The sequence below is a fragment of the Delphinus delphis genome, chromosome 13 (genome assembly GCF_949987515.2).
Source record: "Delphinus delphis chromosome 13, mDelDel1.2, whole genome shotgun sequence".
NCBI classification, from domain to species: Eukaryota; Metazoa; Chordata; class Mammalia; order Artiodactyla; family Delphinidae; genus Delphinus; species Delphinus delphis.
This window is the reverse complement of record NC_082695.1, coordinates 76,985,844-77,012,093: the sequence shown is the minus strand read 5'-3', so window position 1 is coordinate 77,012,093 and position 26,250 is coordinate 76,985,844. Positions and strand designations below refer to the sequence as shown.

Below are 26,250 nucleotides of genomic sequence, written 5' to 3'. Positions count from 1 at the left end.
GCAGCTTAATTCTTTCTTTCCAATGCCTTCAAGTCCACTCTGCTGGGCGAGACTGGGCTTGAAGGTATCCTCACCATCCCCTAGACCAAACCCCCTTAACTGAAGGCCCTAGACTAACACTTCTCCAGTCACTGTCTTGTATTAATACACACAATTTCAGAAGAGAAAAAGCCACCAGAATTCTTCTAGATCAGAACCCCAGTCTGTCTTTTGATTAAAAGCTTCTCCATCCATCACAGCTGGGGTCCGGTTTGGGTGCACTAACCACAGAGGAAAGGAAGCAGAGGGGGGCTTGACCATCACTTACCTACCTGGCTCTTCTGCCCCTCCCTACAGCACCTGACTTGTGGGGGCGAAGGAAGGAGGGAGAGGTAAGGAAGTAAGGACCTAACTTGACAGGTGAAGACGTAATCCAGGATCTCGCAGGAGAAGTGTCCGATAGTAACTCTCTCTCACAGGGTGCTCTGCTGGGCTCTTATAGACCCCACACCTTCCCTGGGCCAACCGTCTGAGCAAAGTCTCGAAATAATCAAGTCTGGCTACCTCCACATCTCACTGTAACTGACAGCAAGCAGGCTCCACTCCCCCTGGAGACCTTTGCCCTTGCTCTGACTCAGGGATCCCTCCAGCCAGCATCTGTGCTTTAGGTAGAGTCCCAGGTTTCTGAACCTCGGTGCTATCGGCTCGTTCGAGTGCCATTTGCTTTGGGGCTCCGTTCTGGGCATTGTAGGGCGTTTAGCAGCATTCCCGGGTCTATCCACTAGATGCCAGCAGCACCCCTCCCTCTAGCTGGGACAACAAAAATGTTCTCGGACATTGCCGAATAACCTCTAGGGGGCAGAATTGCTCCTGGTTGAAAACCACTGGCTGAGACTATCCCAGGCAAGAGTTAAGTCCAAATTTCAGTGCTCTGAAAAATTCCAGGAGACACGTTAAGTTCCCTGAACGCTTACTTGGTTTAAAGCGGCACTAATCTCTCCTCTCCTCGAAACACTCACTAAGCTTTTGCACAGTCATCCCACACCTTCTATTTCACAGCCTCGAGAAGGGGAATAACGAGCCAACAGTGGTAAAACCTGGCTTCGGCCACCCCCAGAAATCCCACACAAATGGTCTTTTCTTTTTGGAATGTGCAGGCATTTGTCACTTTTTTTTTTTTTTTTTTTTTTTTTTTTTTTACAAAAGAGAAGATTTATTATAGGAACGGCATTTGTCACTTTTTGTGCTCAACATTTATTGCGGGGGGTGGGGAACAATCTATCTGAGCACTCTGCAGAGACAGGGAAAGGGCTGTGTTGAATATTAGGTTCACAGATACCATAATTGATTTAAAACAAATGTACATGACATTGACAAAAAAAAAAGTACTTACTAAGAAAAGAAAACATTTTAGGCATATACAGCTTAACTTGATAAAATTACATTTTGAGGTAGGGCCCTAAGTGGGAAAGGCTGGAGAAAAGTTCCATGGCCTCCTACAAGGCCTCTGCTTTCATGATACACTTTTATGTCACTGGGAGTCATTCTGCCACTTCCCTGGTCCTTCCCTCCCCAGGATGAAAGGGGCTGGAAGGAGGAAGCAAGAGCTGGTGGGCAGGAAGGAAGACCAGGAAATAGGGGCAGTCATTATTCTTATTCCTTTTTATTCGACATCAATCCCCGTCCCCAAAGCATTTTGTCAATGGAGGGCTTGGTTCTATTTCAAACTGGTGAACCTAACTTCATGGAAAAAAGCAAGTCATGTAATTCAATAATATTTTATTGTCAACAGCATAAAAGGAATTCAATATTGAACCTTCGGAGTAAGAAGAAAGTTGAACCTATTTACAACAAAGCCAGAGGAGAAAGAGGGGGGTGCTGTGACCAGATCCCAATCTTCCACGCCGTCCTGTTTCTGTAGTGAATTAACACGTGAACTGGTGACATAAATAACTTCTCAGAAACATCTTTAAAAACTGCAATTGTTGTAGGTTCACAGCTAGCTGTCTACAGTAACGAAACCCATAGGCTTTGGAAAAATACAAGTCACAGCAGTGCGAGCATATCAATAGCTTTAGTCACGTTTCCTAGCAGCGTGAAGTTCCTCCCCCTTTCCCACTATCACAGTACACAGAGAGACGAGTCCCTTCAACACTCGTAAAATTCTTTTATTGTCTGCTGTGAAAGTCCCTGTGCATTTAAGCCCCGGTGGTCAGACATCCACCAGCCTGTGAGTCAGTTAGAATTCCCTGCCGGTGGTCTCTCACCAACCCAACAACCAGGTAGGGGTTCTAGCAACAGTGAAAGTGAATCCTTAATAAGATCTGAGCTTCCCCTTGAGGTGCTGTCCTTTGGTTACTACAGGTCCAACACTCCAAAATTTCAAAAAGTTCTGAAAAGAAAGTTTTTTCAGAAGTAGGTGGCGCACTGATTGGGCAGCAAAACCTGATACTTATGGGCTACCTGGAGTCTTTATTTTGTGCGGACAGTCTACATTTTGTGGCAGAAATATTAAGGTGTTGATTTATAGGGTTCTGCTCCAGCCTCTATCAATGGAGATCCGTAACATACAGTATGTGCCACATATTATCTTTCTAAAATCTCCAAAACTCAGAATTTGAAGGAAATATTTGTCCCACAGGGTTTAATGTAAGGCGCTGTGGACATACAGTAGCCTGAACGTATGTCCAAGTTTCATTGGCTCCAGGAAAGTTTTGCAAAGCCCATGTACCAGTTTCTTCAGTCTTTCAGGGAAAAGCAAATGTCTAGAACATTCTGTATCCCAGTGATGGAAGGCTAAGCTTTGGTAATAAAATCCTCTCCAGATCCTCCTTATAGGAATTTTCTTTGTGAAAGACTGTATTCCTGCCAAAAACCCTAGATAGTTTGACAAATGATGAATACATATTTTTTCTCTAAGGTGATTCCTTTTCATTGAAAGTATTGTCTTTTAACGGGGTGGGAGGGAAAGAACAACAACAAAAAAAAATTGGAAGAAAGGCCTATTAGTGTGAATATGAGCAGCTTCCTGATCCAGCAATATTAACAATTTATTGTATTTAGAAAATGATTCTCGGTTGCAGAGTTTACAGAGAAGTCGGGTGGGACTTAACCTGGGCTCTGCCACTTAAGGAGAACAGAACTTGCCAAAGAAAATGATGTTTCGAGTTTTGTTGTGCCTGATGATGTAAATAAAGGGGTGGTCGGCATTGAATTCATCCTTGTGTTGCAGGATTCGTGATCCTGGCACCTCTATGGAATCCCCGCCTTCTTCAGTTATTTCTAAGCACACTCTGTGAATGACATTTGAGAGGGCCACTCCCTTGGTCTCTGACATTCCAGAGAAATCAGATGCATTCTCATTAAAGATGTTTTTCAGCCCTAGGTTTTCCAGACTAGCCTTGGGATCAATCATCTTTTCCATCTTAAATTTTGGAATGGAGACTTTGACTTTAGCATTGGCCATGGCACTGGGATTGGTCCACTGCAATAGCGTCTCTGAGTTGAGTTGTTTTTCAACCTGAAGGACAAAAAGGAGAGGAAATTGTTTTTCTTTATTTCCAATTGTAAAAGATCCTCCTTGATTAAAAACATAAAATGTCACGGTGAGCCCTATTTGGAAGCAGTACAGATGGTTCATCAAAGATGGAATCAGCCCTGCAGTTTTGGTGTGTGACTAGGTTCTCTTAAAAATGGTCCACCCACACAGAGCTACCATATGACCCAACAATCCCACTCCTAGGCATATATCCAGAGAAAACCATAATTCAAAAAAGATACATGCACCCCAATGTTCATAGCAGCACTATTTACAATAGCCAGGACATGGAAGCAACCTTAATGTCCATGAGTAGAAGAATGGATAAAGAAGATGTGGTACATATATACAACAGAATATTACTCAGCCATAAAAAAGAATGAAATAATGCCACTTGCAGCAACATGGATGGACGTGGAGATTGACATACTGAGTAAAGTAAGTCAGACAGAGAAAGATAAATATCATATGGTATCACTTATATGTGGCATCTAAAAAAAATGGTACAAATGAACTTATATACAAAACAGAAACAGAGTCACAGATATAGAAAACAAACTGACGGTTGCCAAGGGGGAAAGCAGGGAGTCAGGGAGAGGGATAAATTGGGAGATTGGGATCGACATATACACACTACTATATATATAATAGATAACTAATAAGAACCTACTGTATAGCACAGGGAACTCTACTCAATACTCTGTAATGACCTATATGGGAAAAGAATCTAAAAACGAGTGGGTATATCTATATGTATAACTGATTCACTTTGTTGTACAGCAGAAGTGAACAAAACATTGTAAATCAACTATACTCCAATAAAAATTAATTAAAAATAAAAATGGTCTACCCAGCTACCTAGCATTGTTCTCCTCCACTCACTCCACGACAATGGTCCCTTTGTTCTGAAATTTATGAGGGCATTTCTTTTAACTATAGAGTAGCTCTATAGAAATGAATGCATGGATTATGATGTTGCATGGATAATAGTGCAATAAATGTAAAACTAGAAAAGTTTTTATGCATAATATTTATTGAATGCTTATCTTGACTTCTCTACTAGGAAATCTAGAATATTCGTGCCCTAGACATGGTATCAAACTTCATAACTCAAATTAAAGCTAAAGTTACTCTTTTCAAAATGAGAATTTGAACTGTCTAGGATCATCCTTTTAGATCATAGGTGAAGAATGCATCTATTTCAGTTGGCTATTTTTAAAATGAGAGATATGCAATGACTCATAAAATGATTTAGACATAAAATTCTTCACTGAGCAAATCTTAAATTGCTCCTTGCCCTTCCAGCCTCCCCACTGGCTAGAGGAGAAATACATGTGCAACAGAGAATGATGCTACCTTGACTATTACTACATGGGGCAATTCTGCACTGAAGTTACTCATGTGAAACCTATAAAAATCAGGGAGATGACAAGGTTACAAGCTGGTCACGAGTTTTTTTAATGGCAGAGGGAACCATTGGATTCTCTTGCTAAGTTCTGATAAGTATTTTTTCATGGACACTGTTTTATTTAAGACAAATTATTAAGACCAAAAGATTGTCATAGATAACTAGAATTTTTGAGCCAAAAAGTACAGTCTCTTGGCCATTTACTACCTGAGAGTGAGAAGACAAGAGAAAATTCATCCATAAATCAAAAGTCATTAAGAAGAAAAAATAACCTTTTTCCTCCATTGTATGGGTCAAATTGTGTCTGCCCCTGCTCCCCGTCAAAATTCATGTATTGAAGTCCTAACCCACAGTGCCTTGGAATATGACTTCATTTGGAAATAGCGTCCTTGTAGGTGTAATTAATTAAGGTGAGATCATTAGGCCCTAACCCAATATGACTGGTGTCCTTTTAATAAGAAAGGAAATTCCGGACACAGATACAGACACACTCACACAGGGAGATGCCTGGGAAGATGAAGGTAGAGACTGAAGTGATGTGTCTACAACCAAGGAAAGCCAAAGATTGCCAGCAGATCTCCAGAAGCGAGGATGGACAGATTCTCCCTCACAGCCCTCTGAAGAAACCAACCTGCAGATACCTTGATCTTGGACTTTTAGCTTCCAAAACTGTGAGACATTAAATTTCTGTTGTTTAAACCACCCACTTTGTGATACTTTGTTATGGCAGCCCTAGCAAACTGAGACGACCTGTATCCTTCAATATACCTTCTGAGACTCAAAAGATCATCTTCTTTCGTTCTGTACTTTAACAACAACAACAACAAAAAATGGTGTGAGGGTATTTTAAGGAAGTAAAGTGTGAGACAGCTGAATAACGGCTGCAAGAAAAAAATGAGACTAAGGCGTGAAGTGCAGTAAAAAAGAGACAGATGAGTGAACAGAAGAATGAAGATGGGAATTATGATTCAGTTAATAAAGTGATGGATAAAACATAGAATCAAAGTAGCAGGTAGGATGGGGACCAAGTTAGACTGTCCCCTGGAAAGTCAGGGAGTAACTGAGGTGTGACCGGAAATAAAGCAGGTGAATCCCGGGCTGGTCAAAGAACCCCTCCTTCTTCCTGGTGGAGGGTAGAGGCCCAGGTGGAGGGGAGCCAGGAAGCCCGGAGGGCAGGGCTGAGGGAGAACAACGGGTCTCGGGGCTGCAGGGGGCTGACAGAGCAGAGGGGAAGCTAAAAAGTCATTCCCAGGCAGGTGAAACCTCCACTGTCAGTTAAACCTTGTGTCTCTACCTGGATAAAAGCATAATAAAACCTTGTATACGTGTGTGCATTAAAAGAACTTTTCAGAAACCCATAGAACATGCAACACAAAGCGCAAGCCCCGAAGTCCACTGTGGACTTGAGTGAATGTGTCAACTGTGACACACGCACCACACTCACGCAAGATGCTACCAGGGGCTCTACGCTGGAGTTAAGAACACAGATTCCAACTTCCTGGGCTCACCTTCCGATTCTACATACCACCCACGAGTTCGTGACCCTGGGCCAGTTACCCACCCTCTGTGCCTCCGGCCCCTCGGTGGTAAACGTGAGTAGGGTAATATTATAGTTTCTCACTCCTGGGACTGCGGTGAGAATTAGATGAGCCAGTGCGCATGGGCAACTTACAGCTCCTGGCACGTTATAAGTCCCAAATAAATATTAACTGTTCTAACATTGAGGAGAAAGGCCCCCAAAGAACCGTGAAACCCTTAGAGACCATTGAGCAAGTGAATCGTTAAGGCAAGGCTGCCGCAGCCCCACAAGCACCGCCCAAGCATCTCCTTGGCTCCGTTGCGCCTGCGGGCTGGACGCCCGCCTCCCTCCTCACCTGTTCCAGGCCCGTGGACCCGTGCTCCATATCCTTGGGGAGTAGGACGAGCATGCTGAGGTGCTTGTTTTGAAAGGGAAGCTCTATGAGCTTACAGTTGATACCGTCGACGTGGCCCATACAGAACGTGGCCTCCACGTTCATCATTTGCACTGGTTTGGTGTCCGTCTAAAAAAGGAGAAGAAATTTGTTCTGCTTGTTCTTCTCACACACGCCCACACACCCCTCTATACACACACAGCTATACACACACGTACTCATAAATTCGTTCCTGATATAGTTTCACATCATTATGGCTTAAAGAGGCAGGCAGGTAATCTACACCATCAGAGACTGTCCCGTCAAGAGTTTACGACTTCCTTTGAAAAGTTATCCATGTGCTTTGTAATTACAGGATCTATCCATAATATAATACTGTATTTGCATATATAAAACATTAAAAATAAGACAGGATGACTGGAAATACAGGCAAATTTTAACTTAGCCTTTATAGATGCCTGTAATTACAAGATCTTTAAACCATTCCTGGTAGAGCTCACTTGAAAGTAAATTCCAGTGCAAACCCACATGTCCATTTATGTAGCTTTTCCTTATACAATGCCTAACATGGAAAAGTTAACGTATAGCAGAACAAAACCATGCTTGTTTTGTTCTCCGTCTGCCTTCGGTTTTAGTCACCCCGCCCTCGGTCCCCTCTTCCTGCTCTGATCTGATTAGAGAGGAGAACCTTGGTTTTAGTCTCAAATGTGACATAAACATACGCTGTGACCTTCAGCAAGTCACTTAACCTCTCTGGGCCTCAGTTTCCTTGTCAGTGGAATGAAGGAATTGGAAATTTCAGAATGATGGTTCCCTCTGGAGAGGAAGCAGGGAGATGGAGGGGTGGTGGGGCTACACAGGACAGTGCAATTCTTGCTATATTTTTTCTTTAAAATATCTGAAATAAGGTAAAATATAAAGATTTTACAAAGGTGGTTGCTGGTACATTGGTGTTTGTTATACTATTCTCTATAATTTTCTGTATGCTTGCAATATTTCATGATTTTAAAAATTAAGAATGATAACAAACAAAAGTATCTCGAAGTCTCTTCCAGCTCCTATCACTCAGGCCTTTCTCTCCAGGCAGCATCCCAGGACTTTTCTTCTCCTCTGTGTCCCCATTAATATCTGACCTTGTATCTCTGCTACAGAGGCGACTCATTTTCTGAAGAAAAATTAATTCATACTAAGGAGTAAAAGACTGATAGTAATTTAGTGCAATTTATTGTCTTGGTTTATACCTCCCATGGGATATTTGCCTGTTAACCGAACCTCTTTGGAGGGAAATTTCAAACATCGTATCAGGTCTGCAGGAATAATATTACAGTAAAGCTTTTATGTGGGATCTTCGAATGGTAATAGTGTTACCCAACACTATTTTCAAGCAAAGCTAGACTTATTTTATTTTTTGTACATACCTCTATTTTAACACTTGTCACAATGTTAGAAAATGTATGTATGCGACACCCCCACCCCAACTAGACTACAGTCAAAGCAGAAACCATGTCTTATTATCTTGGTATGTCCCAGCACATAGTAATTGCTCACTAAATATTTGGTTGATAGATAATTGAAGACTTTGACTCTATGTATAACCAGAAACAAAATTATGATTTTAAAATAAACATACTACTTTTGAAATTAACTGGTAATTCTTCCACGTATTTCCCTCAAAGAAGTATAGATTTGTCTAAAAATCTCCATCAGGTTAGAGTACTAATAGTTTCTGAATTCACAGAAGCTGTGACCACCAAAAACGGTCATCTATTTCATTTATCAGCACTGACTATGGATACAATAATCCCATTTTCTAAAACATAAATTAAGATGTATATTCTGAAAATAGGACTAAGTAACGACCATCCCAGAAAATATCCAATACAGTGTGTGTGTGTGTTTGTGGGTGTGTGTGTGGGTGTGTGTGCACGCACGTGAGTGTGTGTGTCCACCTTTGTCAGGATAGGTACTGTACTAAACTTTTTTTTTTTAATTTATTTTATTTTTGGCCACGTTGGGTCTTTGTTGCTGTGAGCGGGCTTTCTCTAGTTGCGGCGAGCGGGGTCTACTCCTCATTGCGGTGTGTGGGCTTCTCACTGCGGTGGCTTCTCTTGTTGCAGAGCAGGGCTCTAGGCACACGGGCTTCAGTAGTTGTGGCTCGCACGCTCTAGAGCGCAGGCTCAGTAGTTGTGGAGCACAGGCTTAGTTGCTCCGCGGCATGTGGGATCTTCCCGGACCAGGGTTTGAAACCGTGTCCCCTGCGTTGGCAGGTGGATTCGTAACCACTGCGCCACCAGGGAAGCCCTGTACTAAACTTTTAATAATATAACTTCATCAATTTAGTCTAACCCTTAAAAGAGACACCAAAGGACATGAGAAAAGATTTAGTAACATCACCCCAAAAGTTCAGGAGCTGACAAAAGCAATTCAAAGGAAACAAAGGAAAAGTAATAGCGCCTGCATTCAAAAGCGGGATATATCCCCACGCAGCCTTGAATAGTGTTTTATTTTTTTGTTTGGTGAACCGCTGAGAGATCAATGGCATTTAAAATCCTTATTAATTCTCTTCCTAGAGTCTGAGTCTCCAGGACGTGATATGACCTAGCTTTATGATTTAACAACAAGAATAAAGGAATTGCACACATTCTTCCTACCTTTATAAAAGACATCCATTAACATTTTCTTAAATGTAAAAGCCACAAATCTGAGGGTGGTCGGCACAAAAGTCCATGGTGAACTCACTCACCGTTACCTGGTTCTGATGATGTTCTGGGCTGGCCCTGCAGCCGGTATGAGAAGCACCATGTTTCAGGTTTCACTTAAACATTCTCAAGGCCCCTTTGCCAGCCCTTCCCAGGGAGGAGAGCCAACCCTAACCACTCTGGAGGGGACACTCCGTGTGAGGGTCACTGGGGCCAACACTTGGTCCCCGCTCACAGCAGAGGCTAGGTACAGTCAAGTTCAACTTTAGCTCCAAATAAAAGGCAACACTAAGAAAGTCAAAAAGCCGTGTTTAAAACTCAGGGACCCATATGTGAAAAATACAGAGTCTAAAGAAGTAATTGTTTGATGCCTGGTCAGAGCCCTGTGTGCAGGGTCAGTCTGGGCCCTGGCAGGCAGTAATGAGAAGACCACTGTAATCTGGGAAGCCAAATGGAGGAACAGCAAGTAGAGGGGGACCTGGCTCCCTCCCTAGGACCACAGAGGTTTCCAGTAGGTAAGGAGCACACTCAGTGATTATCGTCCTCTCCCAGGGAAAACGGCCCATGCACCTTGCACAGGAACCCATGGCGGTCCCAAAAGCCAAAAAGGTTTTGTTTGCTATTGGCTATTTAATCAAACTGATCCTTCCAGATAGGTCATTCTTTCAACGAACATTTGCTGAGCACCTATTAATGTGTCAGGGACTGGGCCAGGAATTATAGGAACTGAGATGGGCAAAACATTATCCCTGCCCTTAAAAGTCCATGCACTAGTAAGAGATCCAGATAAGTAAATAAATAATTCGATTTCAGTGTGGAAAACACAGCTGGAGCAGGGGATTTGGGAGGGGAGGGTGTGGACTATGAATGCAAATGCTGTGAGTACAAACAAAAAGTCATGGGAACCAGTCCAGTCAATTCAGGTATAGACTGTATCTTGAAGGTCTTTTCTTCTTGGGTTCTAGCACTAAGAAAGTACAATGATAATATTTGGCAAAAACAAAAGTGATTAATGCTAAGTACTCTAGGTGCTGGGAGAGACCTGAAAATTAGAATTGATGCACAAGAGTTACAGGGTAAATAAGCTTCCTTCCGAGATTGTGCTGACTGATGCACAGTTCTGAGTCTGCATTCTTGACACAAGCCAGATCTCATCAAATGAGACGAAACCACACCATCATATAGAACCTGGGGTATCCTAGGTCCTCTAACGAAATGGGCCAGTTTTCCAGTCTCAGTGCTTCGGTTTCATTTATAGAGGAGGCACTTTACCTATTTATATGAATTGTTTTGGGCATGGGATATGGCTTCATTATTCACTCAGTAGTATTCATGAGACTTCCCTGCGATACAGATTTCTATTGTAATTCTTCCCCATAATGAGTCCCAGCACTGCAGACGAGTAAGCTATGCTTTTTCCTTCACAGCCAATGAGTACCTCAAAGCATCTTTTATTTATTTATTTATTTATTTTGCGGTACGCGGGCCTCTCACTGTTGTGGCCTCTCCCATTGCGGAGCACAGGCTCCGGACGCGCGGGCTCAGTGGCCATGGCTCACGGGCCCAGCCGCTCCGCGGCATGTGGGATCTTCCCAGACCGGGGCACGAACCCGAGTCCCCTGCATCGGCAGGCGGACTCTTAACCAGTGCCCCACCAGGGAAGCCCTCTCAAAGCATCTTTTAAATTAAAATATCAGAACCATTTACTTCACTATTAACAGGTGAGAAATGAGATCACAGAGGAGCTCATTAACCTGGAACGAGATTCCCAAATGGTCAATGTTTCGTGATGATACAAAGGCCTCTAATGTTGGGATTTGGTTTGTTCCTTTTCTTTTCCTTTCTTACTAATGGCCCCAAACATCTGTAGTTATTTTCCGGTTGGTGATTTAGCTTTACCCACTGTGTTAGAAGCTCTATAAACTCTCACTCAGATCAGACCCTGAGGACATTCTGGAAAAAGGGTGAGCGTCTCTCTCTTATGGTTCTTTTTCTACTCTTAAACAGCCCCTGCCCCTCCCCGCTGCTGTCTAAGGAAAAGCCCACTGCCTCCTGTGCCTTAATTTTCCTCATTGGAGTGAATTCCTAGGGTCCCTTGTGTTGCTATAATTTTTCAGATCTATAGTTGGGATCCTTTGACTGCAACACGCAGCCCACATACCTTATTGATTCTGAAAGGACATTCTTTGGTTTCTGATTCAGGAAATTTCTTCATCCACTTCCCAACAAAGTAGGCAGCATTAACCACAAGGATTTGCGTCTGGTCTGTTACACTGTTGTCAGCTAAAATGTTCTCAAAGCGGCCTGCAAACAATGGTAGGAAACCAAAAAATTGCACGGGGTTATGCTTGCAAAGCACCCCTGGTGTCCCCATGTGAATCCACTGACTGGGCATTTAACCCTGGCTAGAGCCGCGCCACGTACGGCCTGGTAGCCCAGACCATCTCATTTAAGAAGGACCCCTTTTTCTCCTTGCAACTTGCCTCAACCAGACTTTCCAAAGAGACCTGGGGAGGAGAGTGAGGGGGGAAGGGAGGGGGGAAAAGACGCAAGAGGAGCAAGAAGAAATGCACAAGCTACCACTGTGGAGTGCCCATTCTGTCCGAGGCAATGTGCTAGCCACGCACAGGCACGGTATCGTGCATTGCTCCCCACTTTACAGACGAGGAAGCTGAGACTCCATGTTAAGTCCCTCGCCCAAGATGATGCACGAGCAAGGGTGAATTCAGGATTCAAAGCCAGGTCTTTGTGACTCCAGAGCCTGTGCTCGGGAAGGAAAATACAAGAAAGCTTACTTTCTACCGGGCCCTGTGCTCCGAACGGTCACGTGTCTTATCTCACTTCCCTATGATGATCCTGTAGGGCAAAGGTCATTATCCCCATCTCACAGTTGAGGACACTGAGACTCAGAGAGGCCAAGTGGCTTTCCTGGTTCCCTCAGCGGCCAAGCACGTGTGAAGCCAGGTCAGTGCTCCCCGCTTTGCCCCGCAGCTCACCGCCCCCTCCCCAAATCACACTGCTTTGTTTGCATCCTGGTCAGCTGTAATTACCACCATAAGCTCCATAACAATTGTAATGACCATAGTGTCAAATCCCCAACAGCCAAAACAGGTGGTGATAAGCCCTTAATAAAATGAAGTCCTTGCCTTTGAAGAGCGTTGACTTTTTGGCCAAGGATATTTCATTTACCTAATCTCTCAGATCTTCACACCACTGCTCAGGCCCACTTCCTGGGCCTGTGACTAGGTGTGAAGGGCCCTGCGCTGTTTCATGCTCTGCTGTCGCCATCTTAAAATTCTTAATGCGGTTTTTAATATAAAGGGCCCTGTGTTTTCATTTTGCACTGGGACCCACAAACGATGTAACCTGTCCTGCCAGTGCTATATGATGGGTCGAATATGTAATAGCATCATGGAAGAAGTGGGGACCTAGTAAATGCTGGTTAACTTCAACCTCGAGCTTCTGGTTTCAAATTCAGAGAAGTCTTTTCACTAAACTACGTTCTCCAGTAAAAAACTCAAATTTATGAAGATTTTTAAACAGAGTGCCATGGAGAGAAAATGCAATTCGTTAACAATTTTAAAAGCAAAACTGGGGGGCTTCCCTGGTGGTCCAGTGGTTAAGACTCCAAGCTTCCACTGCAGGGGGCACAGGTTCGATCCCTGGTCAGGGAAATAAGATCCCGCATGCCATGTGGGCGGCCAAAAAATAAATTTAAAAAAAAGCAAAACCGTCACACAGCAATTTAAACGGGAGCTGCCTTTCACATATACATTTTAAAATTGCCTAACCTGGTATTAGTTAGACCAGATTTTTCTTTACATATGAAGCCAAAGAAAATTCATTTGTCCCAATAGCTACCTCCCTATACAAAACCTGTACAAATATGTCCCCTGGGAAGGGGGATGTGAACACTGATTTGCACCCGGGCTCATCTTAGCTCCAATTCCTTTCTAGCAAGGAGCACAACTCACAGAGAATTTTAATGGAGGGAGGAGTCAGGAAAGGGAGAGGCCTGAGGGAAGCCGGAGCAAGAGGCAGGACTAGGTGGAAGCTGCAGAAGAGACCCCGGGCCCCGGGGCTATCAGAGGGCCAAAGGTAAGGAGGGTTGTGAGACCTGGGGCAAGTTTCCACCATGGTTTGTTTTGTTCTGTTTTTTCTACCTGTGTATTTGATTATCTAAGACCTTTTGTCTTTTTTTCCTTGACAAATTTGTAGAATTTTTGAGCCAAAAGTGGCCTCAGGGATCATCAAGTTATAGTCCAAGCCCTTCACTTCCAGATTGAAAAACCAGCCTTGGAACTGGCCCAGAGCCTTACTTTGTTGGGGGCACGTCCAAGCCTCCAGAAGGGCATGTGGCAGCCCATTTTAGCAGACTAAACCTGAAGTACTCAGAATTTCTGCCAACTGATGATATCCAGAAATCCAAGTGGTTGAAATGGCTTGATGGACAAGAATTTAGCTTGTATACGGAAAACATTCAAGGAATCCTCCAGATGTTCAATCTTATGCTTAGCAGATTCACGAGACGATATGGTCTGTTTACTTAGTGATTTATAGCAGAATAAGTAAAGGATACTTGCCATCTGTGAGTTCCTTAACTGAGTTGTTGATCTGACCTTTTGTTTCTTCCAATTTATCTTTGAAGTCAACAGTCTCCATTTCATTTGCATAGGGTCTCTTGGTAGAGCTGATGAACTCCTGAAAAACATCCAGTTCATAAAATCACGAAGTCCTTAAAGTCTGTAGTTAAACCATTATGTTGGTACACAATTCTAGCACAAGGACTTTTAAATCTCTATTACGATGGATACTCCTTCAAAATCTGTAACACTATATAAATTGAAACCTTATGTAAAAATCAATGAATTTTCTTTGTATTCTTTCATTTGTTCAATTCTAAGACAATATCAATTGTTAAATGCCTCCATCAATCTAGCATTAGTTTGGGGGGAGAAAAGAAACATTATGCTACATGAACACAACAATTATAATATGAATTCCAATTTCAGAAACATTAAAATGTACATACAGGTAAAATGTAAATTTATATATGTATGTCTTAGAATGGAAGAAATGTACAGAAAAGAGAACTCTATGAGAAGAAAAATCTTATCCACACTGAAATAAATAAATATTCTAAAGATGCTTGCTACTCAAAGTGTGGTCCAAGAACCAAGACCTGCAGCATCACCTGTGACCTTGTTAAAATGCAGAATCTCAAGCCCCACCCCAGAATCAGAACCTGAATTTTTAACGAGATTCCCAGGTGATTCATCTGCATGTTAAAGTTTGAAACACAGTACTGTAAGGAACAGAGCAGTTCTTCTCATTATAATGCTTGTTAAAAATGCAAAACCCGGGACTTCCCTGGTGGCACAGTGGTTAAGAATCTGCCTGCCAATGCGGGGGACACGGGTTCAAGCCCTGGTCCAGGAAGATCACACATGCCTCGGAGCAAATAAGCCTGTAAGCCACAACTACTGAGCTTGTGCTCAAGAGCCCGCGAGCCACAACTACTGAGCCTGCATGCCACAACTGCTGAAGCCCACGTGCCTAGAGCCCGCGTTCCACAACAATAGAAGCCACCGCAATGAGAAGCCCGCGCACCGCAACAAAGAGTAGCCCCCGCTCGCCGCAACTAGAGAAAGCCCGTGCGCAGCAACGAAGACCCAACGCAACCAAAAGAAATACATTTAATAAATAAATTTTTAAAAAAAGAAAAGGCATAAAAAAAAAAACGGAAAACCCTAAATCCAGTCCCTGGTGATCTTGATTCTAGTGAACCAAGGCCAGGAATTTGCACTTCTAACACCCAGGTAGTTCTGATACAGGTGGCCCTCCTCAGACCACACTTGTTTGTACTGTTACTAGTAAAATTATAGATGATATACAACCAACAGGAACAACGGAATCAGCCTTTTAAAAAATTCCTTGCAACTCTCGGTTTGAAATAATTCAAAATGTTGAGTGGAAGGTCAACCAAACTAAACACAGCTTATTAAATGTCACGTCGCTTCACTTCCTAAGCACAGGACTCCTTGGATTTTTTTCAGAACAACTTGCCCAATTTGATTCTGTTCATTGCAACCCAACCTTGGGACTGAGTGTTACCATTTACTGACAGAGCTAAGAACATTCCAGAGACTCAGCAAGATGAAGGGCCTCCACTATCTTCACTGCCAGCAAAAAAAATGCGTTAAGCATCACTAAGGACCACCTAGGGAGTTTTAAAATTCTTTCCATGCCCAGGCCCCAACCCACATCTCAGTATTTCTTTAATTCCCCAGGTGATTGTTGGAAGAAGAATGGCTGTGTATATGTACCTTTAAGCAGTAAGAATAAACTCACAACAACATCTAATGACCTATGTCCTCAAAAGATCCCCACCAGGAAAACAAATACCTATTGCAGAAAGTAGTAAAACTATGGCAAAATATTTAACTGGTAGTCTACCTTTTAGATTTCGAAAGCTTGAAATTCTGACCATCCAAACACAAACTGAATCAAGTTGATGTTACTACGGTAGAGAATGACCACTATGCAGCCGAGGATGTTGGCTATGTGTTTCAAATACATATTTTTTAAAGCATTATGATATACTTTGGATCAAATTTAAGAATATATCTGTGTTCTTTATATGCTTCCTTCAAGAAATAGCTGAAATTACCACCTCTACCTTGTATAGATACCCACCTGAACAGCCTCATAAAACAAACAAAACCAGTTTATGACCGATGAAAACTTTTTTTTTTTTTTTGCGGTACATGGGCCTCTCACTGCTGTGGCCTCTCCTGTTGCGGAGCACAGGCTCCGGACGCGCAGGCTCAGCGGCCATGGCTCACGGGCCCAGCCCCTCTGCGGCATGTGGGATCTTCCTGCACCGGGGCACGAACCCGTGTCCCCTGCATCGGCAGGCAGACTCTCAACCACTGCACCACCAGGGAAGCCCGATGAAAACTTTTAATTCATACCGTTATGATTTTTCTCACTGATTTTGAGAAACATCAGGAGAACATTGTGTGCATGAAAAAATAAGGTAAAGAACTTAAAATGTTGTCCCAGGCTCTATGCCCTGCTGTTTAAGAACAAAGATGTTTAAATCACGAGCTGTCTTGCATCTATAGAGACACATTTATTAGAGAGTAATAATCCCATTCTCCATTTCTCTCAGTGAGGAAGCTAAGAGGAAGGGTGGGATCTGTGGGTGTTTTAGAGGGAAAAGGAAACTCACAGCTTCTTTATATTTTAAGTTAAAATATGTGACTGCAATTGATTCCCTCTAGATTCAACCTCTCCATTAGGACTAATTTATTTTAAATAAATCGTAAATGAGCATCCTAGGAAGGATTTTCACTGACAAAAAGTTGTTGGTCTAACCATGAGAACGTGTCACCCCTGATAAACAGTTGAATCTTGCTAATTGTTCTGAACCACTTACCGTGGAAAGATTCAGAGATTTGTCTACGTAGAGCCGTTTGATTAGTTTCAGGGAATAAAAGGAACTAAGTTTGTTGACATCCGATGTTACTGTTTGAAATCCAAAGTGCACGTCTTTGACATTTTCAAAATGAAGGACCTGTGAAGAGAAAAAAATCTATTATCTGTGAAGCACTGCCTCTTCCCACTGCGGTGGACACATGGTCATGGTCAACCTCCTCGGGTTGGTCCTGAGTATCTCCTGGCTCTGTTTTTCCCAGAAGCAAGGCTTCTCAACCTTAGCACTGTTGACAGTTCAGACTGGATAATTCTATGTTCTGGGACCGGCGGGGGAGGGCGCTGTCCTGGGCATCACTGACCTACTAGGTGTCAGTAGCACTCCTTCTTCCATTTGTGACAACAAAAATGTATCCAGACATTGTCCAATGTCCGGGAGAGGGGTGAGGGAGGGGAGGGGCAAATTGTCCCCAGTTGAGAAACATTGCTATAAAGATACACTTCTCTTGATTTAACTATAAGGAAATTTCGCCCTTTCTTCAAAGTGATGCCTCCATGCTCTTTTCCAAACTTGGAAAAGAAGGAAGCTGGGTTATAATCTCTATCCAATTTTGAGATAAGAAGAGAGAAATTAATACCGAGAGACAATCATTAGGCAGGTATCAGATTCCAGGATAGAGGTGTCCTTAGCCAGAGCCTATCCAGTCCTTTTAGTTGCTCTAACAAGCGCCAAACGGGCTGATATGTCATTTATGGTAGGCAGCTACCATGCCATCGATGGGCTACAGTTAGGTAGCCTTTGAATCCCACCCTGTACCTACTAGAAATGTCATCTTGCCCAACTCTTCAGAACTGTACTTTCCCCTCTGTAAAATGAACTGAGAACACCTACTCTTCTGACGTGCTATGAGGATTACAGATATTATATGTTAAGACACCTAAAATATCGTATGGATTCAAAATGTTAATAAGTATTCTTATAGTAATATTCTAAGCCACTTAAAACTAGGATGCTATCTTCCATAAGACCTAAATCCCTTTATTTTTTTCCTAACTTTTCTTTTGTTTCAACCAATAGCTCAGCATCTCCTCTGCTCCATGGTGCCCAAAACATGATGTCAGGATAAGGTGATTTTCTCCTAACTCATAAGAACCATGCCCTGATGCCACACCTCAGGTGATCACTAAATGGGCACATTGCACCAACGAGTCACACAGCCTCCGCATTGCAGGGTCAAACTGGCTGGTCCGAGGCTGTACGTAACCCTCATGCCTAATGACAGGCAAAAAGACCAGAAAATTAAAGAACCCAAGTAACCACTGTGGGGAAACAATTGCGTGTACTGAAAAGACCTTTATTACTATTACTGAGGAACAGACCTACTACCAGGAAGTCCTCTTTTCTATTTCTTCTCTAATGGGAGATGAGAAATGAGGAATGAGAGATGGGGTAGGGATTGTGGGGTGGAGTTGAAAGAGGAGGACGGACGAAAAGGTACAGCTCCTCTTCCCACAAAGGAAGTTTCCTTTTCAAGTTCCACTCAGTTTCAAGCGTAAATTTGCCATCCTGACACAAATAACATTTTGTGGGTCATATTTTCTGGGGATTTATAGATAAAAGATGTTCCCTTTTTAAATGCTTATGAGCTCATGAAAAGAGAGATTCTTTTGAACTAGAATGATCAATGGAAGAATAATAACGGAATGGAATTAGAAGGGTTTTCACTTATTATCTAAAGGTAAATGGCAAGGATTGGGGGGTAGGGGGTAAGAGGCTGAGCTGCTCGAAATGGGAAGGAGGTCAAAAGGTACAAAGTTCCAGTTATAAAATAAGTCATGGGGATATAATGTACAGCATAGCGACTATAATTAATAATCCTGTATATTTGAAAGTTGCTACGAGAGTAGATCTTAAAAGTTCTCATCATTAAAAAAAATGTTTTTTGTAACTGTGTATGGTGACAGACATTAAGTAGACAGTGTGGTGATCATTTTGCAAAATATACAAATATTCATCATTATATGGTGACAGACATTAAGTAGACTTACTGTGGTGATCATTTTGCAGAATATACAAATATTGATCATTATACCGTACACCTGAAACTAATATAATGTTACATGTCAATTATACCTCAATTTTTTTAAATAATAAAAGTAAATAAGGACTTAAAATGTAACAGTATAGAAAATCATCTCATTTGAAGGTCTAAGAACTTTACAGAGATACTCAGCTATAACCAAAAGGAAATTCTTAGAAGTTTTTTATTTATATGTGTACACATATATATATGCGTACTCCTATATATGTGTGCATGCGTGTGTGTGTGTGCGTGTGTAAAACATCACCTTAGTCCATTCTTCTCAAATGGGATATTCAAATCCCAGGGAGTATTCTAAAACATAGGTAAGCACAACCCATCTTCTTATTTATCCACGTTACTTAAAGGTAGATAATTTCAAACATTATTTCTGTATTGAAATAAACACGGATATATTCTGTCTATCCAATAGGGTAGAATATATTATAGAGCAGAATATAGTTCAGGCTGCATTTTAATATAAAGGATGATGCTGTAAATAAATTTCGTGCGTAAGACAGGAGGGTGTAGATTTACAGTCTTTCTGGTCAGGATATCTGCAGTGGAACATTTAACAAACATCATCCTGACTGATGCTTACAATATAACGGGTAGAAAGACGTCAGGTGACTTGCCAAAGGCCACTTGTTAGCGGAAAACTTGTGATTGCCTAGCAGATCCCTGCGTTCTCCACAACATAGTGCCTGTTCTAAACATGGGTTGCAGGACACATACATGAGCTTTCACATTTAAAAACAGATTAAGAGAGTGCTGGAAATGTCAAAACTCTCGTTCCTGAGCAATTCCGACCACAGAACCTCATTCCTTTCTCCCCAGGCACCACCTGTGTGTTCTTATAACTCTGCTTCCACTCAAAGCAGAAACAAGGCGTGGGGCTTACCCGTCCAATTTCGTTTGCTGTGTCACCTCTGGCACCCACTTGAGCAAGTGACAGAGAGGTGGAGAGACAGATTGGAGAGAAGAGGACATTGCCCGCTGGCTCCTTTTCACACAGTTGTTTGAACAGGTCAACGGCAAAAGCCGAATTTGCCAGTCTCAGGGCATCCATTGTGGGCCTAGAACAAAGAACAAGAGTGGGGTTATTTCTAAATCACCTTTAAAGTGTTCTCAACTGCATTTCGCCAACGCAATAAGAATTCTAGTCAAACAAAGTCGTGGTCTTGGGTAGAAGAGAGGAAGGAAGGAACTTTCAGTAAATGCAAATTTAAAAGCCAGTGGTAAAGAAACTCCTGCACAAATGTCCTAAGATCTGAACACCCAACATGTGAGGTCCTCCGTGTGTACAGCTCTGCCCGGAATCTCCAAATTCGAGCCCACTTGGCTACGATGGCCTCTGCACATGGTCGGAACGATGGACAGCACTGATCAAAATCAGTTGGTTTTATTTATCCATATTGTTTCCATTAGGATTTAGGTTAAAGCATACAAAATTGGGTTTTTTGTAGATCAAAACTAGTCAAATCACAGCAGTTTTGTGCGATTCAAGTTACTATTTCGTAAGTGTTATGGGCTGCATTGTGCCCCCCCTCCCCACCCCGCCCAAAAGGTAGGTGGAAGTCCCACCTCTGGGTAACTGTGAATGTGACCTTATTTGGAAATAGGATCTTTGCAGATTGAATCAAGTAGAGGTCATCAGGGTGGCCCTAACCCAATAAGACTGGTGTCCGTTTAAGAACAGGGGAAAAGACACAAAGACAGACGTGCAGAGGGAAGATGACGTGAGACACAAGGGAGAACACCCTACGGCGACAGAGGTAGAGATTATTGGAGCAATGCTTCTACAAGCCAAGCACACCGAGGTTCACTGGCAACACCAGAAGCAGGAGAAAGGCACGGAACAGATTCTCCCCTGGGGCTTGCCGAGAGAGCAAGGGCCTGACAGCACCTTAATTTCAGAGTTCTGGTCTCCAGAACTGTGGGAGCATAAATCTCCACGGTTTTAAGCCACGCAATCTGTGGTCCTTTGTTGCAGCAGCCCTACAAAATTAATAAAGTAAGTAATGCCTTAGTAGGGCACCCGGCACAGAGCAATATTTAATAAACAATAGCTATGATTGTTTTTGTTGTTAGTACATTATCTACTATGCGGAAGACACTACGAAAAGTATTATAAGGATCACCTGAGCACCCCCTCCCTTCCTCTGAGTTTTCCATCTCTTGGGGCAGATATGTATAAGCAGAATGCCATGCCATGTGAACAGTGGAACAAGTAACATGGGAGTTAAAGGAAAGAGAGGGCAGCGTCATCTAAAACTGCGGAGCCGGGTGAAGTGGAAATGGCAGCAGCGAGCCTCTGGTCTTGACTGAGAACTCTCGCTCTCATTACCCCTAGAAGACATGACACTGAAGGTCGTCAGGCAGGATATGCTCCCCGGTGTCAGACAAAGCATCACCACTCAAGACAGAGGGCTTCCCTCAGTCGGGACTCAAGGATGTGTTAAAGTCAAATGCATGAATAGGATCTCAATTTCGCACCTTATACCTGAACAGAAATTCAAAATGCAAAGACGTGAGAATAAGATCAAGGAATGGGCCCTTGATCTTCAAACAGTTCTTTGGAATTCTCCCTTTTATGGGACATGTGGCTTGTGTGTAGGGTGGAATCAAAAAGATTATACTATATCTTGGAATCTGTAAAAACAAGCTCATTAGCAAAAAAAAAAAAAAAAAAGTTTTGTTGCCCTGTTCATGGTCACTGGTCATCTCCAGTGACTGCTTCCTCCTTGGTCCAAAAAGTACAGCTAAGTGAACTCAGTGTTCTCATTATGCACCTACAGTAAGGTAACCTGAAGTCAGGGCAGGCATCTTACATTTCTTCAAGGCCTACTACCTTATGCTCTCTCATCTGGGGAGAGGTAGGGGCCATGAGATGAGAGTGAGCTCTCAGGGGAAGCAGACGAGCATGAGGAACACAGAGGGCAATGAGGCAGAAACAGAAGCATGTGTCCGCCACAGGGAAATTAAAAGAAACTTCCTAAAACGTTTGGGGAATCCCAAACAGACTTTCAGGACAAGAAGTCTGGCTTTCTCCGGCAGCGAGTTTAACACAGATAATGCTGAGCTCATCTATGACTAAAATTCAACAGGAGTTATTTCTCTACCAAATAGAAAAGCCTAAATGAGGTATTTCTTCACCAAATAGAGAAACCTATACCCAAACCCCTGCGAACTTCTCAAAGCTTCAACAACTCAAGGCCTAACCACACCAATGATAGTATGAAAACATACCAATTATGTTTTATCAAGCCCAAGTAGTTCTTCCCAGCCCATATTTCCAACCACCCAGGAGGAGAAATTAGAATAATTTTGCATCATTTATAACAAACTTTGAAGTTTGGTGTCTTTTGTGTTTTCAAGGCCTTGGAGTAATCTGCTGAGGGAGTTTGACAGCAGACACCTAAAAGTGGATCCTAGAAGTGGATCAAAGTGTAAGGAAATGCCATCTTGTTCCACTGAAGTATTATTCATTTATTCATTATAACATTTTGCAATTTGTTTCATCTAAATGGCTCTACGTGAATACAAGATCATGGTGGCTTTAAGTACAGTTAATTACAATATAATTAACACTTTGTTGCAATTCAAGGCTTAGATTCAGTCCCTGTTGGAGAATGTAAATCAGGGCACACCCAACATCTGAGGTGTCTATGGGGGCAAATGATCACCAACTAAGTAATCAATCAAACATTGCCTGGTAAATCTAATCAGTTGCTTGGTGATTAGTGGCAAGTGACCTAAAAACACTGTAAAGCTGATTTGGTCTGAGATAGTTCAAGGGATGATTTTGGCCACAGCCAATTGCCACCTCACTGTGGTGCAAGATGAAGCATTTAAACAAATCTCACCAACTTTAGCAATACACACCCAGGAAAATGGGTCAGGTTCCTATGCAGACCATTTTGCACGAGCAAATGCTATAAAAATTATGGGTACAAGAGTAGAGATTAGCAATTCCTGCGTAGTAAATTTCATATCTAATGACCTGTTCAGGGTGTGAAAATCGCTGCACATTCTTTTTATTGTATTATTCCATTGTTACAGAGATAACTTCTTTCATTCTCATGAAAACCTTCTAATGATTAGAACAAGTAAGGAGAATTTAATTTACAGCATCAACATAGAAAACACCACATCTTTTATTGACTTAAATGTTTAAAAGCCACTTTTTTTTTTTTTTTTTTTTGCGGTACGCGGGCCTCTCACTGTTGTGGCCTCTCCCGATGCAGAGCACAGGCTCCGGACGCGCAGGCTCAGCGGCCATGGCTCACGGGCCCAGCCGCCCCGCGGCATGTGGGATCTTCCCAGACCGGGGCACGAACCCGAGTCCCCTGCATCGGCAGGCGGACTCTCAACCACTGCGCCACCAGGGGAGCCCTAAAAGCCACTTTTAATCAGGGAAACGTGAAATGAAAGTTTAAGTAGTAATAAACAACAAAGAAATGCAACAAACAACAAGAAGTTGTAAAAGTTTAATTGTAAAGTTGCCTGTTTTGTTTTTATGGTTTGCAATACATCCTAAAGCCATACACCTTTAAAGGGGGACAAGACCTTGGATGGATTTAGTCTGGCCCCATCGCTTCAGTTTACAGATGTGGAAAGGGAGGCACACAGAGACGTAGTGATTCTCCCAGGCCATCCACACGGGGAGTGAGAGTGGTCAAACCAGACCTGGCACTCACTCTTCTATGTTCCAGCCTGGTAGTTCCTGACCACACCTATCACCTTCCTTCTTGGTAATTGTGTCTTTGCTGACATTTGTTCTCTCAGGAGTCTTTATAGAGTTCCAAAAATCCTAAGGGTCCTGGATTACCCCTTTAGAGATACAAAGATACCTTACATGTTTTCTTCTTCTTTTTTCTTACATGTTTTCTTTTTTTTAAATCAACACAAAACTTTTTTTTCCTGATTTTCCAACTGGCAGAAACTCATGTTCTCTTTCCACTCTTTGTGTTGCCAACTATCAATCTTATATTGCTTTAATTTAATAAGTATTAACTGAGTACCTAATAATGCATGTCAGGCACCTGATCTAGACATTAACAAATCAAAAGGGAACATAGCACGGTTCCCGCCTCCGAGGAGCTGTCACCTAGTGGCATGATATGTGCTGTAGGTGTGATGGGTGTTTTGATGGGGGCATAAGTTATCATGCAGCCCTTAGGGGAGACAGCGCACTCATAGCAGAAATCTCAGTGAGCTCTCCTCAGAGACAGTGACATCAAATAAGTCGCACTACGGGCGCATCCTAAAGAATAAGGAGGAGTTAGCCATGCAGAAATGCGTGCCAGAGAGAACTGCTAGTTCAGAGACAGCAGGCAGACCCCAGATGAATGCAGACATGTGCACTGGGGTGGGTGGAGGCGTGGGGAGGTCAATTCTCTCGACTCACAGGGGTTCACTGGTCCCTGCATCAAGATTTCTAACAGTTTTAATGCATCCAAGCCAATATTCCCCAAACTTTTCATCTGTAGACCATTTGGTGGAAACAATCGTTAGGCAATACCTTTGCCTATTACCACAACTACAATGCAATGTCTAAACACACAGTCTGTGCTGTTCACTTTCTCACCTCACAAGGAAAAATGTCAGAGGCAGATTAAGTAAGACAATAGGAGATCCTGCAGCTTCTGCCGTGTGAAAGAATAGCATGAGGATTAATGAGGTGGTGAAATGAGTAAATGTACATGAAAAGTGCTTTTTCAGCGGGAAAGGACAATGTGGCTCTTAGTAATAAGGTCAACTGCTTACTTTCCAATGGCAGGGGAGCCTCTGCTTTGCTCAGATATTCTGAGCCATCATACCTGCTCCCATCTGGTGAGAAGCCTGATCTTGACAGCCATCCCACCGCTGCCTAAAACAGTAAATCAGGGCCAGACTCACCACGCCAGGACGACCAAGATTGCTGAGACTTCGTACCTTCAAAGTCAACTCACAACCCAGAGGGACTGAAGTGACAGAATTCAGGTGCTAAGAAGCAAAGATGTAAACCCACTGACTCACATGGAGAATCCTTTCTTCAGACAAGCTTCCATCTCTCCACCCACCCAGGAACCCATCAAACACCTGCGTATATGGGTGGGGACTGAGGTCTTGACGCACCCAATTCTATTCAAAACCTCTTCGGTAATGTAGGGGTGACAAAGCTGTTAAGAAAATTCATGGTGACCTGGAAAAGTCCAGGAGCCGTGAGTGTGAAGACTTGGATTCCGCTTCATCCTGCCCCATGTAAGCCAGGGACCTTTGGACGCCCCTTCTCCTCCGTGAGCCTCCCCCCATCTCCCACAAAACGGGGGGTGGGGGAGGTGGGAGCCGAAGGATGTGGAAGACCCCTCAGCCCTGGGAATCTGAGCCTCATCTGACCACGAGCCTCCAGATCAGCCTGGCCTGGTAAATTGCTCTTTAGCGTGACACGCTTAAAGAAAGCCATCAAAACAGTAGCTTCTATGAGGAAGAAACTATGGGCCAACCTATTCGAAAAGTCGTCCAGGAACACACATTTGAAATCTGTAATTTGCTTCAAGTATCTTGAAGCCTAGGAATAGGGAGGGAGAACACTTCCTGCCTGGAAGAACGCAGTTGCAAGTAAATGGACACCCACTGGATGCTTTAAAATGCCAAAAAGAACAGCAGTTCCGCAGACTGAACCTCAGCCCACAGTGCCAACCCAAGAAGGCGAGCCGGACACTCCTGTGCGTCTCCACTTTCTTCAGGTTTGGGGCACCACACCCTTTCCGAAACTAGCACCGCAAAACTCATTCTGAGTTCCAAGGTAGGGCTGGAAACGTCCTCGGAAATAATTTCTCCTCTGCGAGTCACTGTTGGGCCCTCCCAACACCAAAACCTCCCGGCCACGCTGTTTCTTCATGCTCTTACCTTGTACTTTTAAGTAATTTTGCTCCCTACACGGCATGCCTGGTTCCCAAAGGACTGGGCGCTGGAAATGCTGCCCATGTAGGGGGTGATAGCCGTACTGAAGCTGACAGCCTACTCTTGAAAATAAGCCATTCTGTCCACTGTGTTCACCATCTCAAAGAACTATTTTCTTTTAAGACTTGCCAGAAAGAGAGAAATCACCACCTTGCTACCTGCACTTTGCTTACCTGAAGTTACAGCGATCGCACGGCCAGGGAAAAGGAAAACCAGACGCGGTAGGACCTTGATGTGGGGCAGAAGC

General features: G+C 43.1%; 1 protein-coding gene across 2 annotated transcripts; it reads right to left on the bottom strand.

Moving 5' to 3' along the window:
- Nucleotides 1-1,741: 1,741 nt before the first annotated feature.
- On the bottom strand, nt 1,742-26,250 carry SERPINB5 (serpin family B member 5). Of its 2 annotated transcripts, none has more exons than XM_060029186.1 (7): nt 26,177-26,250; nt 19,957-20,131; nt 16,979-17,116; nt 14,121-14,238; nt 11,699-11,841; nt 6,800-6,967; nt 1,742-3,499 (listed from the first exon to the last, which is right to left on the bottom strand). In XM_060029186.1, exons 2-7 carry the CDS (start codon nt 20,122-20,124, stop codon nt 3,107-3,109), a joined length of 1,128 nt encoding a protein of 375 aa, XP_059885169.1. In that variant the 5' UTR covers nt 20,125-20,131; nt 26,177-26,250; the 3' UTR covers nt 1,742-3,106. The 2 variants fall into 2 exon arrangements, with proteins under 2 accessions (XP_059885169.1, XP_059885170.1); XM_060029187.1 differs by lacking the exon at nt 26,177-26,250 and adding an exon at nt 25,950-26,056.